At 35.5% G+C, this 18,314-nt stretch overlaps 2 protein-coding genes and 1 long non-coding RNA gene across 3 annotated transcripts in view; 2 read left to right on the top strand and 1 right to left on the bottom strand.

Annotated features, from left to right (window-relative positions):
• Window positions 1–2: 2 nt before the first annotated feature.
• Window positions 3–1,028, bottom strand: LOC107753646 (uncharacterized; the record flags this gene model as incomplete). Its single annotated transcript, XM_016569855.1, has 4 exons — window positions 923–1,028; window positions 748–841; window positions 574–661; window positions 3–485 (listed from the first exon to the last, which is right to left on the bottom strand). Coding segments are annotated over exons 1-4 (705 nt in total), but the record flags the coding sequence as incomplete, so codon positions are not given.
• An 8,831-nt stretch (window positions 1,029–9,859) lies between these two features.
• LOC107753558 (uncharacterized) lies at window positions 9,860–11,228 on the top strand. Its single transcript, XR_001641480.1, has 2 exons — window positions 9,860–10,118; window positions 11,155–11,228. It is a non-coding gene; the product is annotated as an uncharacterized LOC107753558 (long non-coding RNA).
• A 1,252-nt stretch (window positions 11,229–12,480) lies between these two features.
• The window catches only part of LOC107753557 (plasma membrane calcium-transporting ATPase 1-like), a 17,290-nt gene continuing 11,456 nt past the window's right edge, over window positions 12,481–18,314 (top strand). Inside the window, exons 1-4 of the mRNA XM_016569723.1 lie at window positions 12,481–12,782; window positions 15,628–15,825; window positions 17,185–17,442; window positions 18,172–18,297. Of these exons, the coding sequence (XP_016425209.1) occupies window positions 12,593–12,782; window positions 15,628–15,825; window positions 17,185–17,442; window positions 18,172–18,297 (772 nt within the window). The 5' untranslated portion in view covers window positions 12,481–12,592. The remainder of the gene's footprint in view (window positions 12,783–15,627; window positions 15,826–17,184; window positions 17,443–18,171; window positions 18,298–18,314) is intronic.

The following is an 18,314-nucleotide window of genomic DNA, read 5'->3' as shown; positions in this document are numbered from 1 at the left end:
TTGTCTCTGTTAACCGCAGCTTTGTCCTTCTCTACCTGGGCTCTGTCCCGCTGAAGCGCTGCTCTTTCCCGATCGGCAAGGGCCCTTTCCCGCTCTAGAAGGGCTTTTTCTCGGTCCAGGCCTCCAAGCTCCTTTTCTAGAAGCTGTCTTTCTCTTTGAAGTTTGGTTCTCATGATGTCCAACGAGTGACTTCCTGTTGTCTGCTTGCCTTTTTGTCTTGCCCGCTTAGCCAGATGCGGTCTGGAGGTCGGCGGCACATTCCCCGAAGTTCCTTCCTCTTCCAAGAATTCCAATATTTCCCCTCCGACTTTAATCTGGCGTAGCCTCTTACTAGGATGAGGTGCATTATCATTGTTAGCTTCTGATGTGATCACTTGCTGGCTGATCTTTTCATCAAACTCTTCACCCAGAGCATCGTCCATGAGATTGAACCATTTCCAGCAGGTGGGGTTCTTCTCCACACCGGTGGGAGGATATTTTGCATCCTTGTAATGAAGTGTGAAATGCATTAAATTGTTGAATATGTTCTGAGAAAGTTGGCATTTGCAAAACATAATTAGCAGTGAGACCAACCTTATATCTTGCCTTCAGGTTTTCCCACTTTTTGGCAATCTGCTCAGTTGTAATCCTTTCCTCAAGCCCCATTTCTCGGAGTATTGCACTGCAAAAAAATAAGCAAAATAATAACTTTGAATATGAACACAGATTGTGAGAAATCAAGGCAAATTTTAAGATTACAAATCTCACCTCCAGGCTGTTTTAGACGAATTTTTCCTCCCGTCAAAAAGCGCCGAGTTGCTCGATCGCAGCTGTATCAGCTTTGTGATATCCTCATTAGACACTATAGTGCACATAAAACAGCCAGTTAGTTAGCTTAATGCTCACATTACTGATTAGTTTCGCGCAAAAACGAACGACTTACTTTTATAGATGAGTTTAGAGCTGGTCGACGCCGAATCCATATTTTATATCACTTCGTAAAACAGATTTCTAGGGCCCTTAATAGTGCACGTTGAAAGTGTGCTTCTGTTAACATTCCCTCCCAGGGAAAATGGCGCCGTACGAGCACAGCCTGGATATGCTGTCTACTAAGTGCCCTTATTTTGAAGGAGTGAATTTGCGTATAAAATATTTCTTGAAATGTAAATTTGGTTTGACTTAAACGGAATTAATACGTGTGAATAGAACATTAAACTCAAACGCATTCACGAGATCTTTTTTTGGCTACTGACTAGGCTAAAAGACCAAACCAAAGACCAAAGAAAGGTCATTAGCATTACATGGGGGCGTGGCTTATTAGACCGAAGGGTGTCTCTAATAAGTACAATAATAATTTTAAGCTCTGCTATGTGTATTATTAAAGTCTCTGAGTATCGTTATTATTTTTTAATTATTGTCCAGATCTAGATTAAAGAATCATAGTATTCAAAAACAACTGTAATTGGTCTATCCCGAACAGCGCTGAGAAAAATAACAGGCTCCGCGAGACAATACGATCACGTGGCTGTTGTTACTTTTCTCAGCGCTTATCAGAATTGAACAATCAGAGTCGTTTGTGATTACTAGATAAGGATTTTTAAAAATCGTTTAAAAGCGAGATCGCGGCTACGTTTTCCATCTAAGTGTGAACAAATTAAGAGATTTAAACAGTTATTTTTAGTGTACAAATGTATCCAATTAAAAATTTGAATACACTCGCGGTTCTCTAAGCAGCCCTGCGCCACCTGGAGGAAGACAACTTTTGTTTCATTTAAATCATTGAAGCAAGCATTGAAACAAACCAACATTTTCCACCCATCGGTAACGGTGACAAATGAGAAGTCTAAGCCGACAAACATAGAGTAGCTATATTAGAAGAGGTATAGGTTGTATTTAGTTATAAGAATATTTTGGTGTATGAAAAGAATATGCCCAATGAAGACACATACTTGTCACAACTGGCAGTTCTTGACTTTGACTTGACTCTTGATTTACTAAGGCCTATATTCATAAAACTTAAAACAATACTCTTAGATTAAAATAAACAGCTGCTTTTATGCTACCCAGATCTTCATGCAGCATGTTTGAAATCTCAACTAATGCACTTGACCTTTACAAGCCTCTGCTAAACTATTAATAATAGAGGGGGGCTCCTTCCCTAATGAAGAAACAGTCAACAAGTCCTGTCAGGATGAAGTGTCAACATACAATTCATCAACTAATTGGATGACAGAGAGGTGGCCCAGTTAATGTTCAGGGCTGCGTTTCTCAAAAGCATTGTGAGATTTCGTGAGATTTACTTAAGCTTACGATGCTTTTGGGAAACGCAGCCCAAGTCTGCCAAGCAGTTATTGCATAAAGCTGTCAGATGCATTTAAAAAAGCTGGAAAGTGTGGAGCAAGTATGGCAGTCCCTCTGTGTCAAAAAAAAAGAAGTGTTGACTGCTTTATACAATACATTTGATTTTTGCAGTGCAGGCAAACAAATAGAACTTTTAGATTTTTTTTTTCAATAATGAGTTTCCTAAAACTTTTAAAACATCTAAAACATCATTCTGTTCAATAAACTTCAATTAATCTATAGTACATGTTTCATCTATGTGCTTTGTCATAAACTTATGTGTTGTCATTAACTTACATATTGTGGTTTTGGCACAAACAGAATGCCATCATTTTTGAAAACAGCCTTCCAAAAATGACATAAACAATGAACATACACATCAGCATATTAATTTATCTTAAAAGGATAGTTCAACAATAGAGCTGGTCGACGCCGAATCCATATTTTATATCACTTCGTAAAACAGATTTCTAGGGCCCTTAATAGTGCACGTTGGCAGTGTAATTCTGTTATCATACCCTCCCAGTGAAAATGGCGCCGTACGAGCACAGCCTGGATAGGCTGCCTACTAAGTGCCCGTATTTTGAAGGAGTGAATTTGCGTCCTTAAAATGCATATTAAAATATTTCTTGAAATACAAAATTGGTTTGACTTACACAGAATTATTACGTGTGATTTTAATATAAAACTCAAACGCATTAACGAGATCTTTTAACGGCTACTGACTAGGCTAAAAGACCAAACCAAAGACCAAAGAAAGGTCATTAGCATTACATGGGGGCGTGGCTTATTAGACCGAAGGGTGTCTCTAATAAGTACAATAATAATTTTAAGCTCTGCTATGTGTATTATTAAAGTCTCTGAGTATCGTTATTATTTTTTAATTATTGTCCAGATCTAGATTAAAGAATCATAGTATTCACAAACAACTGTAATTGGTCTATCCCGAACAGCGCTGAGAAAAATAACAGGCTCCGCGAGACAATACGATCACGTGGCTGTTGTTACTTTTCTCAGCGCTTATCAGTGACTTTCTTTCTTCTGCTGAACACAAAAGAAAATATTTTGAAGAATGTTGGTAGTTAAACTGATTTGGGTCCATTTGACTCCCTTTGTATTGATTAAAAAACAAATGGTTATCATCATTATTCTAAATATCTTCTTTTGTGTTCAGCAGAAGAATGAAAATCATACAGGTTTGGAAGAACATGAGGTTGAATATTATGACAGAGTTTCATTTCATTTGAGCAATGACTGTATGGACATATGTATAGTGCAATGCAATTGTCTCCTTTTTTCCACAAATGGACCCTCACACAGAAAAACTCTGTTCCATTTGTCTATCGGCCGCTCTGCTTTATCATATTGATATCCAAATGCATTTTGCATCATCAGTTCAGTGATGCGAAAGGGTGTCCTTTGTTGTCCAGTGTGGAGCAAGAGGGCTAATCTCTGTGCATATGTCCTTAAAAGCACTGATGCTGTTTTCCTCTTAAATTATTAAGCTTCTTCAGCGGCTTTAAACCATTGAGAGAAGATTAGTGAGGTTATTCTGTGACGGTGTGTTTGTGCATGCGTGTGTGTGTGTGCACATGAAGTGTGTAATGTTGATGGTGTGTGTGTGTGTGTGTGTGTGTCTGTGTCTTCTCCTTTCTGTTCATGCAAGGATGCTATTCGGTATTTAAATGAGAGCAGTCCAACAGAGGCTGATCGATCCATCTGTGCCAATTAAACCTCATTCCCTTGTCTTTCAGAATCACGTTTGCTGTCACGTCACATTGCATCTGTCACTCAAGCAACCAAAATGGCCATTTTGTACCTAAAATCTAACATCTGGATCAGATACAGATGTGTATTTAGCCTGTTTAGCTATATAATTAAGATCTTATTAGTGCATGCTTGTGTTTTTATCCTGAACAGAGAGTTTTTGACATGCACTCTATTGTAACTTCCCTCTATGTGAATCTGTGCCTCTTTAATCCAGCAGTCTGTATCCTGTGTTGGGGAAGAAGAGGGGGTTGTATGTGTCTCTGTAATCTTGCTATGTCTGTGTGGAACTGTGTTGGTAATCCTGCTGTGTGTGCGCGCGCTCAAGTGTGTTTCTCCAATGTAATCCTATGACAGCAAGCATTTGTGCACGTGAATGGTCGTCAGTGTTAAAGCATACATGCCTTATGCGTTTAGCATCATTTTACGTTGTATGGCCTGCCGCACGGGCACACGCTCGACTCCACGTGTGGGCAGGGTTTGACATCATCAGGCGTCATTGCCGTGCTGAGGTGATATGGGAGGGCAGGATCAGCAAAGACATTTGGCTTGATCTCTAACTTTCCAGAGGCGTGGCTGGGGGAAGGGAACGACTGGTTCGGAATGACGAACTGGAATTAGGATAAAGATAGGAAGTAGTCTCAGATCAGCTGTTCCAAATTTGAACCATTATGGAAAAATCTACAAATCTGGTCTCATAGTGTAGATATCTTGTGTTTAATACAAAATAGGAATGTGTAGTAATCCAGGTTTTAGAAGAGGTCCTCTGTTGTGAAAAATGAATTTATTATGGAATAATTCATAATTTAAAAGAATATTCTTAGCCTATATATGTATGAACTTTATGTTTTAAGACACTTAATTGCATGCTATTTACAATTAAATTAAAATGCATTATACTTTAAATTTATATTAAATGGAATTAGTGCTTTTTGACCCACTTTTTATGTAATGTCATACATTTATTGTCTTTGAAATATGGTTAAAGTATACTGTCATATGCACTGATAAGCACTGATGGTATGCTTACTTGTAAATGTCACTTCAATTGAAACGTTTATGTCGTAAATACACATTTGTAGTGATGAAGTTGCAATTAAGGACGTTGAAAGTTTATTTACTTTAAATGTAATGTTAAATAACACACTACAGTTAAAATTATGATCAAGTACTTTACATGTGCATTAGTATATTTATTCAACACATTAGATTATTAAAACAATTATTTAAAATGTACTTTCCAAAAAAAACTAAAATGTTCAATATGACATATTTACAAAGTGCACTTTTAAAAGCTGCTTAAGTGTGTTTAGTCATAAAAGTGTACTCTCTTGGAAGATAAAAAATATTTTAAAGAATTTACTTCCATTTTACAGACATAAAATAAAATAGAAGTCAAAAATTCTTTAAAATATCTTCTTTTGGGTTTCACACAAAAAGAAAATCAGTTTTGGAACTACATGAGGATGAGTAAATGATGACAGAATTTTCATTTTTGGGTTGACTATCCCTTTAAGTGGCCTTTTATTTCATTATTAATATTATATTTTCTGCAAGTACAGTTTTTACAAATATACTTTTAAGATTTTAAGTACACTACACGTGCACATTAAATACAAATAAGCACACTTCTTCTTCACAAAGGTTGACATAGCAAATTGGAGGTAGGGGCGGATGCTCAATCAACTCTGGGCTATGGAGAAGTGGGTTTAGCGATGGATCCCGCGTCGCGATAGCCTGCCGCGCTGTAGCCGAGCGGATAGGCAGCACTATTTATAGCTAATCCTGTTTAAGCGAGGTCATGCTCTCTACCATCCCTGAGACAGAGCAGTGGAGTTAAACGCTCGCGTGCCAGCATACTAGAAGCACCGCGTGCGCTTTTAGCTCATCGAACCAATCAAAAAACACAACACATACAGAAATCACATCCAGGATTTTCTATGCTTATTTTGCCAGTAGTTTCACTATAGGAGGCAGGGCCGTAACCACCATAGACTCTGAAGGGGGCGATTATAATATTATAATTAGTGCTGTCAAATGATAAATCACGATTAATCGCATCCAAAATAAAAGTTTTTGTTTACATAATATATGTGTGTGTATTGGGTATATTTATTATGTATATATAAATACGCACACATACAGTATATATTTTGAAAATATTTACATGTATTTACATGTATATATTAATATTCATATAATTTATAAGTATATTTAATATTTTTTTTATATTTTCTTAAATATATACATGCATGTGTATGTATTTATAGGCTACATAATAAATATACACAGTACACACAGACATATGTAAACAAAAACTTTTATTTTGGATGCGATTAATTGCGATTAATCGTTTGACAGCACTAATAGTTATACCCCATAATTACAGGTACATATGGCCAAACAGTACCCCCACATTTTTTATAATCTTGTTGATGCTCTGCTGCACTTCATTACCCATTACTGTGTTTGTCATTACGACGACAAAAAGTTGAAAGTTATATTTTTAGTCAGCCTCACCGCTCATCAGTGTCAAAATGTTTGAGATGGCAAATAAAATTAAGAAGGCCAGGCTTTACTTTTACTCACACTTGTTTTTGGTCTAAAAGTGAGTAAAATTAACCCTGTTACCAGTTTTGACAGAATGTAACAGAATTGACAGTTATGTATGTGTTTGTGTGTGTGTTTCTCTGTGTATGACTGTTAAATCTGTTATGTGCTGTCAGCACTGTTACTCTTAACAGAGTTTGACAGTAACAGAATTGACACTGACTAATTCGGACAAGAAATCATGATTTTCAGCTATATAAGACACCTTTTACAAAAAAAAGTATATTGATATGGCCTGTAACGTCCTGTGATCCATGACAATGAGTAACAAATTATTAAAATAATTAAAAATAACTATTTGAAAAAAAAGCAGAAAAAATGTACCTGGGCACCAAATGTACCTGCATATATATATATATACCTTTGTGAAAAAGAAGTGTGCTTATTTGTATTTAATGTGCACTTGTAGTGTACTTCAAATCTTAAACGTATATTTGTAAAAACTGTATACTTGCAGATAATATGATATTAATAATGAAATAAAAGAAAATATATATAAATAATTAAATATATATACGGGGCTGTCCGTAGCTGATGCGGGGCCCTCAAAGCACAGGGCCTATCCTGAATCTATAGTTGATCTGTAATCTGTCTTCATTCAGTTTTATATTAGATGTGGCTGGATTGTGGAGTTAAAGCCTTCAATAAGATAATAATTTGTAAATCTCTACTATGGCCCTCCTCTTGTTACTAATAATAATACATCAAGTTTAGCATAGCCCGCTTGTCCATCACACCGACGTATCTTTGGTGGTTGCTGGTGATGACAGCTGTTTCAACAAGGGACGACACCTGTACCTGGGACAAGCGCTGGCCAATGGGAGTCTGAGTTAAATCCCGAGCCATGCCTCTGACGTAAACACTCCACAGACTAGCGCGCGGTGGGCGGGTCGTTACGGATCGAGTTGTAGATCCACGGCGCGAGACTATTGATGCCAAGTGGAACTGACGCGCACCGGTTCAAAGTGAGTACACATGTATGCAAAGGAAATGTGTTATTATACACTATATAGGCTAAAAGTGTTGTTTCAGATATTACAGTATCAGTTTTTAATCAAATGGCAAGTCAATACAGATAGAAATAGTTAGGTTTAGTAGCGGAAACATGCTGTTTAAAGTTATTCTAATAATTTGATGTGAGAATCGCGTGCTTACGACTCGTTTTTCTGCATGTCTGTTTTACTTCTTCCTTATAGTCCTAAATGTTCTGCTTTATACCTTCTGACAAAAAAAATGTTATTCTTAATGCAAATTCATTAGGCTACTGTTCCTTCCCTTTCCCAAAAAATTCCCCAGACATTATGCTACGTAGAAAATTTTTTTTTTTGTCTTTGTAGGGTATTAAATTTCAGCTGAGTGCGTCAGTCGAATGTAGTCTAGTGATTGAGAGTTTTTAGTCTTTCTTGGTAACGTAATGTGTATTATGCCCTTGCAACACAGATCATATGGGCCCATTACTGCGCGCAATGCTATTTGTGTCGCCAAGAGGATTTTGCATCGATGGCACAATGACTTCATAACTGCCGTGTAATATGCTTTATGCTTTGGTGGGCAGTGAGCTTTGAGTTGGATTCGTTTCAATTTATGTAACGTTAATGTTTATAATTTATGCTGATAAAATAGACCAGTAGAATGGCATTATAGCAACATTGTAGCCAGTCAGGGTGCGAATTATGGGGAGTTAGTCAAAACAAGAAGTTGATGGGGTCTTAACACATACTTTAATATTTATATATACCTTATTATGTAAATACAAGTTTTTGTTTAGATTATCACGAAGTAGGCCTATAATTACAAGCTAGTCATAGATGCTAATAACAGCAGAAGTTGCTGAAGTTGGTAACCATAGCAACAGTTCGCCTTTCAAACGCTTTCCGTACGTCGACTAAATGTACATCATTATTTATCTTATTATAGGTTTACACATTACACATAGGCCTATATTGCAAAAAACCATTAGTATTTTGGTTTAAATGTTTGAGATAAAGTTTTAAGATGGTTAACTGTTAACTCACTTTGTAAAGGGCGGCAAAAGACAACTTGGATTACGCGACAACCATCGACCGTTTAAACATCAAATTAGCGTTACTTAAGGTAAATCATTAAAAACTACTGAAAGACTTTGAATCATTTATTTTGTGATAGTTTTAAAGCACTAGTTATTCTTTATTTTGTCCATAAACATGAGCCATTGCTACAGTTCAAGTCAACTGAGACAGTGACTACTAGATTTCTCTAACGTTATGCAAAGTGCATTATGATAGAGCTAGGCCTATGTGAAAAGAAGTTTAAGTTATTTATTTGTTGAAAAAAAAATAGCCTATTTTGGTAAGGTGTTATGTGATGTTTGTTGTCATATAGCAAATTGTACAACACTAGACATATTAGGTAGTGAATGTCCTGATATAGAGATAGCCTATATTTATTTTGTCCTCTAAAATGGCAAATTATTCCTGCCAAATGCTCATTCATTAACATTTCTCACTTATTCGTTTTATTTAGACAGTAAGTTTCCACATCTGACTTCCAGAGCATCATGCAGCATCACAATGTGACTCACACTCCTCATTCACAGCATGAGTAAATATAGATTTTCAGCATTTGTGTCACAGAAACGTTCACAAATTCTTTCCGTATTCAGTTTATTTTGAGAGCATTTAGTGTGGCACATAAATGAATAAGGTGCTCTTTGTAGATATATTTTATCAAAAGATAATCTTTGTTCCTCACATAAATGATTGTGTACATAAAACATCTAATGGTGACATTCAGGCTGTTCTTTCAGCCTTATTCTTGCCATTCTTTATAAAATTCCTCTTTTTTTTACAGGTCTATTTGTGATTCAAATAAATGTACCAAATAAAAGCTTTTTGTATACAGAAGAGTAACTCTTGTGCCTCAGGCTTTATCCGGCTGCACTTAGTTCCCTCAGAAGTCTGAATTAACTGAGGGTACTATCTAGGAATGAGTATGTTTGTCTGTGTTCAACAGCGCATACTCTTCTCTACAGCAGCAGTGGCTGTGTGTCTCACTACTATGAACTGAGGGTACTATCTAGGAATGAGTAAATATGTTTGTCTGTGTTCAACAGCGCATACTCTTCCCTACAGCAGCAGTGGCTGTGTGTCTCACTACTGCCACAAGATTGACTAATTAGATTAAGCAAGAAGCTTTCCTGAGATAATCATTCAGCAAGCCATTTCCTCTAATGGAAACTGTGCTCCTCAAGACCGTCCACTGAAGGTCAAATAATTTTATGTAGTAAAGGAGAATATTTGGCATGACGCTTTGTAGTACAGACTTTGTGTTGTTTGGAGTAATTGTATGTGACGGCGAATCGCTCAGTCTCTGAAAGCAGCACCTTCTGACTGTGCTAGTCGAGGGGTTGTATTTGTCTCGTTGTTGCAGGAATGGACATGTCTGTAAGTACTTTTCTATCTGTTTTATGATAATGAATTGAGGTAGGTCGACTATCATGGTGTGTTTTAGTTTAGTGCTTCTGTAAAGTCATTATTTCAGTCATTTGTTTGGCAATTCAGATGTTTTATTCTGTAATTGGGATGCAGATAAAAAGTTAAAGGTAAAACTCCAATAGTTCAAAGAAATAAGAGGTGATTTAAAGTCTTAAAATGTAAATTTATTCAAGATGACACACAAACATATTTTGTTGTCCATGACCTTTGAGAGGGCTTTAGATGTCACTGCCTTTGAATCTCAACATAATTTACAATTATAAAAATCCTAGATTTCATTGCTGATTATGGTGAAAATTGTTTATTCATTTGTTCAATCCAGGGTAATTATAAAACTAAAACTTAAACTAAATGACCATTAGAAATGCTGCCTTTACTGAAGTAAACTGAAATTACTAGAAATAAACTAAAACTGAAATAAAAAACTAAAAAAACGAAATAGTAATATTTAAAAACCAAAAGTAAAAAAAAATGTCAAAAGAACAAGAAAATTTAAATGATAACTGATAGTATATTTAATAACTACTATAAAATATATAAATAATACTAATATAACATTTTTTCCATTCAATTACACTTTCTTTTGAATACCCTCTAAAACCTTATTTCTCACTCTGTTTTTTGAACACAACTTCTGAGTCATGTCTGTTGTCTTTGGCAGGTCTCTCTTCTTGACGAGATGCCGGTTTTATGTAACAGAACTAATTTTAGCATTCTGTTCTTTAAGCAGACGTAACGGATCTTTCCGCTCAAGGGCCATTACAAAAGCCAACTGTCACTTTGCATACCTGTCAACATCATCCTTAACCAGTGCCATACGGTTTGATCTGACTTCCTTTGTTGATTGACAGTGGTATCACTTGATCTGGCAGTTGCGACAGTACACGAATAATCACATTTTATTTGGCTTCATGTGCTAAATGGTCATATAAGCTGACATGGGAATGATAGAGCATGTAATGTACTTGCTTTTGTTTTGTTATAGATGTAACTTGGTGCAAACCCGAAGATTTGACCTTCTGTGACTCCAGTCAACTCAAGATGAGAGAAGATAGATCGGGAAATCAAATGGAAATGGCATTTGAATTACATCTGGTGTGCCATCAGAAGAGTTGCTTTTTGCATCCCTGAGGAGTTAAGTCTGGATATTGTCACGGCTTACCTCAGGGGAAGCCAGGCCATATTTTAGCATTAAAACACTCTCTCAGAATTTCCCTTTGACAGTGGAGCTATAATGGAGCATATAATGAGGTACATAGTTTGTCTGCATAATTTAGTTGAAAAGCCATGTCTTTTAAGAGAAAGTTGTACCACTTAATGCAGTCAGTTGCTAATCTAATAGCATGTCTATTTTTGACCATATATTATGCAAATATAATTTACTTGGATATATTCCATTTTTCAAGTCTAACTCATGTCTTACAGTATATAATTTAGCATTTTCATTAAAGTCACATTTTGTGTACAACAGTAAACAATGAAAAATACTTCTAAAACATTTATTAATCTTAATCAATGGTTATTTTAATGAATGCATTATTAAAATCAAAGCATTAATGCGTTAACTAACGTTAACCAATGGGACCTTTTATTATGAATTGTTCAAGTTGTTTTAAACTATTGACAGCCCTAATAATTTTAATTATTATTTCTGTTTTATATGTTTTTCTGAATCATTCCAAGTGCCCTGGTTATGAATGAAAGCTACAATGAATAATATGACAAGTATTTTAAAAGGTTTATTACAGTACATCATTTCTAACTAAATTACAGTTATTATGCGTCAGTCAGCTGACAAAAGTTTAACCGCCGGACATTATTGCCTTTCTTGTCACTTAATTGTCCAGGATATCAAAAGTGGCCATCATGTCCTTTTGGATTTTACAGTTCGTTTTTTTGCTCATTTCACCTTTTTATTCATCTTCTTCTGTGCTTCTAGTTTAGACCAATCTGTCTTCATATTATTTCAGTGAGCTGAACTCCAATCATTTGTCTAACACCATGATCATCTTATGTTTCCCTTGAGAATTCCAGCGAAATATGTTTACACTCTGCTCTTGTGATTCTTTCATTTAAGATTTTTATGTGTATTAGAAATACACAATCCATCTGTTATGAAAGAGTCCTATCTCTTGTTAAAATCTGACCTTGATTATAGTTTTTTACCTTGTCATCCGTCTATATTTTCCAGTTCGATATGCAGTGGCTTACTGTTCTTCACTGGCATATTTAGCTCTGTCATGAGCCATAACAGACAGTTGTAGTTGTGACAGGTGGGACCAGATCAATTTACCTCATGTAATCTGGTGTGCCATCAGAAGAGTTGATCTTTGCATCCCTGAGGAGTTAAGTCTGGATATTGTCACGGCTTACCTCAGGGGAAGCCACTTCTCCTCCACTTTTTGGTGCACTTCAGCGGGACTATGGCCAAAAACTCATTCCGTGGGTCGAAGTATAAGGCAGACGCCAATCATGATGGAGATGTTGGCTGCACACTCAAAGAACTTCGATCACTCATGGAACTCAGAGGGACAGATGGATTACAAAGGATTCAGGAGTGCTATGGAGATGTTCAGGGACTCTGTTCCAGGTTAAAATCATCACCAATAGATGGTAAATAATTCCTTTGCTACCAATGTTAATGTTTATGCATTAAAAGACATTTATAATATGCACTGTTCTTTTATCACCAAACTTGGTAAAAGTGGACCAAAAGTTAGAACCAGTATTAACCAATAAATGGTCAATTTTAAATTTAAATAAATTAAAAATAAAACTCTAACATTTTAAATGTTAAAAGTGAATTTTGGCATCACAACATTATAATATACAGTTTATGAATGTATATTCATTTTAAGATTTGCTTAAGATTACATTTAACAGTGTATAAAATGGTGTGCTTATAAACATTAACTATAGGTGAGCTTTAGATGACAATAAAGGTAATCTAAATGTAAAATAGAGGAAATAAGCATGCACAATTAAATATCCAATATTAAGTGATACCAATAATTTTTAAAATCTCTATTATCGGCCGGTTACCAAGATGGTACCAATATATCATGTATTTCCAGATAAAACATCACTTTCAGTTTTGCTAAACTGCAGGTCTTATTTAACCAAACGGTTTAGTGACGCTGAGGCTGGTTTAGCCTGGTGGTTATAGATCTGAGCTGAGCAAAGGTTGTATGTTCAAACTTCACAGTGGTTGATCCATAACCTCTCACCATTTCAGCCTTGAGCAAGCACTTAACCTCAGGCTCTTCCTGGAAGACTGTCTCTGTAACAAGTGTAGCATAATCGCTTCAGATAAATGCGTGAGCTAAATAACTAATTAGCAATTAGACGTTTCAGACATATTTTTCCATGTGCTTTTTCCTTTAGCCATTAGCACTGTAGCTTTCATCAAGGGCCATATTTTAGCATTAAAACACTCTCTCAGAATTTCCCTTTGACAGTGGAGCTATAATGGAGCATATAATGAGGTACATAGTTTGTCTGCATAATTTAGTTGAAAAGCCATGTCTTTTAAGAGAAAGTTGTACCACTTAATGCAGTCAGTTGCTAATCTAATAGCATGTCTATTTTTGACCATATATTATGCAAATATAATTTACTTGGATATATTCCATTTTTCAAGTCTAACTCATGTCTTACAGTATATAATTTAGCATTTTCATTAAAGTCACATTTTGTGTACAACAGTAAACAATGAAAAATACTTCTAAAACATTTATTAATCTTAATCAATGGTTATTTTAATGAATGCATTATTAAAATCAAAGCATTAATGCGTTAACTAACGTTAACCAATGGGACCTTTTATTATGAATTGTTCAAGTTGTTTTAAACTATTGACAGCCCTAATAATTTTAATTATTATTTCTGTTTTATATGTTTTTCTGAATCATTCCAAGTGCCCTGGTTATGAATGAAAGCTACAATGAATAATATGACAAGTATTTTAAAAGGTTTATTACAGTACATCATTTCTAACTAAATTACAGTTATTATGCGTCAGTCAGCTGACAAAAGTTTAACCGCCGGACATTATTGCCTTTCTTGTCACTTAATTGTCCAGGATATCAAAAGTGGCCATCATGTCCTTTTGGATTTTACAGTTCCTTTTTTTGCTCATTTCACCTTTTTATTCATCTTCTTCTGTGCTTCTAGTTTAGACCAATCTGTCTTCATATTATTTCAGTGAGCTGAACTCCAATCATTTGTCTAACACCATGATCATCTTATGTTTCCCTTGAGAATTCCAGCGAAATATGTTTACACTCTGCTCTTGTGATTCTTTCATTTAAGATTTTTATGTGTATTAGAAATACACAATCCATCTGTTATGAAAGAGTCCTATCTCTTGTTAAAATCTGACCTTGATTATAGTTTTTTACCTTGTCATCCGTCTATATTTTCCAGTTCGATATGCAGTGGCTTACTGTTCTTCACTGGCATATTTAGCTCTGTCATGAGCCATAACAGACAGTTGTAGTTGTGACAGGTGGGACCAGATCAATTTACCTCATGTAATCCCACTCACCTTAAACCGAGGCAGGCTCTTCATTGCTCCACTTCACGCTAATCTCACTGGCCGCTGCTCTGCTGCAAGGGGCTTACATTCATTTTTGCCCTTGCCAACAGTGAGTAAACCTTTGAGGGGGCAGAGAACTAGCGTTTTGTAACTGAGCAAGGGAAGGAAGAGAGGGATTACACTGTGTTAGTGTTTAGGCTGTGCTCTTGCTTGCGTGGGGAGTGGAAATCTTGGTATTTTTTGGAATCCATTATATTTAAAATGAAAAACAAAACAAAGTAAAAACCATCTCCAAATCCAATTCAATTTCTCAAGCGTTTTAAAATATAGCGAGAACAAGTTTGAGGATTGACTTTTTTCACTCAACTTGATCCATCTGTCATTTTTTGGATATGTTAAATCATCAGTATGTTTTCTCTGTACTTTTTCAAAATGTGTTTTTAAATTGCAAACTCAGTACATATAGAGATACGCCATAAGGATGTTCAGGTCATCTAAAAGTTATATGTAATTCAAACATTGTCATTAATAATAATCTTCAGAGACCCATCAGAAATCTTTGTACAATCATGCTATTAGATATCTTGACTGTAATGGTATATCTTATTTTTCTATGGTAATAACAATGGTATAATATTTTTACAACCAGAACAACAAGCTATTTTGAAATTGGAAAAATGCAAAAAGGCAGTTTTATGACAGTAATCTTCATATTTTTATAATCTATACCCTAAAATTTTATGCAACCTTAATGCGATAAACTGAAAAAAATTATAATAATAAAACAGTAAATAAAACAGATTATTGCACTAACGTTCAATGAGTTACTTGCTGTTTGTGAAAGTTGCTAGCAATATCTGAGTGAAAATTGTTTCTACACCAAATATTTAAATGTTTATTCTGCTCTTTCTCTCTGTTTAGGGTTAAGTGGTCATTCTGATGACATTGCAACAAGAAAAGAAGAATTTGGAAAGAATTTTATACCTCCTAAAAAGCCAAAAACATTCCTTCAGCTAGTGTGGGAAGCATTGCAGGATGTGACTCTAATTATTTTGGAAGTTGCAGCCATACTATCCTTAGGCCTTTCCTTCTATAAACCTCCTGATGCCGAGAGAGAACGTGAGTATCATAGGGCTTTTAAGCTCACTATGAATAATATGCCTGTTTCTCTTACTCAATGGTGCTGTTGAATAACAATGAATTTGAAATTGTAACATGCCCTGAAGGTGACGTAGTGCTGTTATGTATTCAGCTCACCCAGGGCCTCTGTTTTTAGAAAAAAATATTTTCAAAAATACTTTTACCTGAGCCCTGCTGTGCATTTAGCAGTAAAACCCTGCAAATCATGTTATTTTGTGTTTGCAATTGCACAGTCCTTCACTTCCTTCCTAAATGTATACCCTGCTTTTAATATACCTCAAATAACCTATTAACATTTTAGACTCATATATATATATATTGTTCAAATGTTTGGGGTTGGAAAGATTTTTTAATTGTTTTTGAAGAAAGTCTCTTATGCTCACCAAGGCTGCATTTATTTGATTATTATTTTGGAAGTTGCAGCCATACTATCCTTAGGCCTTTCCTTCTATAAACCTCCTGATGCCGAGAGAGAACGTGAGTATCATAGGGCTTTTAAGCTCACTATGAATAATATGCCTGTTTCTCTTACTCAATGGTGCTGTTGAATAACAATGAATTTGAAATTGTAACATGCCCTGAAGGTGACGTAGTGCTGTTATGTATTCAGCTCACCCAGGGCCTCTGTTTTTAGAAAAAAATATTTTCAAAAATACTTTTACCTGAGCCCTGCTGTGCATTTAGCAGTAAAACCCTGCAAATCATGTTATTTTGTGTTTGCAATTGCACAGTCCTTCACTTCCTTCCTAAATTTATACCCTGCTTTTAATATACCTCAAATAACCTATTAACATTTTAGACTCATATATATATATATATTGTTCAAATGTTTGGGGTTGGAAAGATTTTTTAATTGTTTTTGAAGAAAGTCTCTTATGCTCACCAAGGCTGCATTTATTTGATTTGAAAAATACAGATTGCCTTTCTTGTCACTTAATTGTCCAGGATATCAAAAGTGGCCATCATGTCCTTTTGGATTTTACAGTTCGTTTTTTTGCTCATTTCACCTTTTTATTCATCTTCTTCTGTGCTTCTAGTTTAGACCAATCTGTCTTCATATTATTTCAGTTCATTCAGAAATCATTCTTATATGCTGATTTGCTGCTCAAAAAACATTTCTTGTTATTATCAATGTTGACAACAGTTCTGCTGCTTAATATTTTGGTGGAAACTGTGTTTTTTTCCCAGAATTCTTTGATGAATGGAAAGTTTAAAAGAATCTTACTGACCCCAAACTTTTAAACAGTAGTGTATATATAATCTTATGTATAATATAAGACTTATACACACAAGTTGCTGTAGTAGCTATTTCTTACTGTGACTTTCTCATTGGTGCAGACTGTGGTAGGGCGGCTGGAGGAGTTGAGGACGAGGTTGAGGCAGAGGCGGGCTGGATTGAGGGTGCTGCCATCCTCTTGTCTGTCATCTGCGTGGTTCTTGTCACAGCCTTTAATGACTGGAGCAAAGAAAAGCAATTCCGTGGACTGCAGAGCCGCATTGAACAAGGGCAGAAGTTCAACGTGCTCCGAGCTGGTCAAGTCATTCAGATTCCTGTGGCCGAGATTGTGGTTGGAGACATTGCACAAGTAAAATATGGTAAAATGATCTCGCTTCTCCCTTGAGATTTACGAAGAAAAATGCTTACATATTGCTTTAAACTCTTTAAACTCTTACGCTGTTAAATGGACATTTTTAAAGAATTGTTATGCAGCTTTTGCCATTGAGTGACAGTTTATGATGACCTCATCAGTCAAGCTTCAAAAATGGACAAAAAAAATGGTGTGCTTTTTCACTTTTTGAATTTTCAGTTTTCAAAATAATTACAAAGAAAGCAAGTAACACATTCAATTAAACATGAAATTTTAAAGTAGAAAGACTTACTCAATATTTTTATTTGCAACTTTTACAACCATTTTTTAAATTCTGCATGTCAATGTGTGAGATTAAAGATTCAAGGCAAGTCAAGAAATTAACTACTTTTTAAAGTTTTTTTTCCTTTTTGGAGCTTGACAGCCATGGAATGAACTGTTGTTTTATGGAAAAGCGCTGTGTGAAGATAAGAAAAAACATTTATGGGAAAATACAGCATATAGGTTTGGAAAGACAAGTGAATGACAAAATTATCTTTTTTGGCTAAGCTATTCTTTTAAAAAATAATGTTAAAGCATATAAAAATAGTTTCTTTTTTCATTAGTCTGTTTGTTTCTTCTTGTTTTGTTTGGCATTTGCCATGCTCGATTAAAAACCTCTCTTTTGGCTTGCGATGCAAACATCTGTCTGTTGTGTCTCAGACGACACCATCTGTCCTTTGCTTTGTGCTTGCAGGTGACCTCCTTCCTGCTGACGGTGTACTAATCCAAAGCAACGATCTAAAAATTGACGAGAGCTCCCTCACTGGAGAGTCGGACCATGTCAAAAAAACTGTGGACAAAGACCCCATGCTTCTTTCAGGTTTTGCTCTGCTTTTT

Source organism: Sinocyclocheilus rhinocerous, unplaced genomic scaffold (assembly GCF_001515625.1).
Source record: "Sinocyclocheilus rhinocerous isolate Xijiao unplaced genomic scaffold, SAMN03320098_v1.1 scaffold200, whole genome shotgun sequence".
Lineage (NCBI taxonomy): Eukaryota > Metazoa > Chordata > Actinopteri > Cypriniformes > Cyprinidae > Sinocyclocheilus > Sinocyclocheilus rhinocerous.
This window is presented reverse-complemented; position numbering and strand designations above follow the sequence as displayed.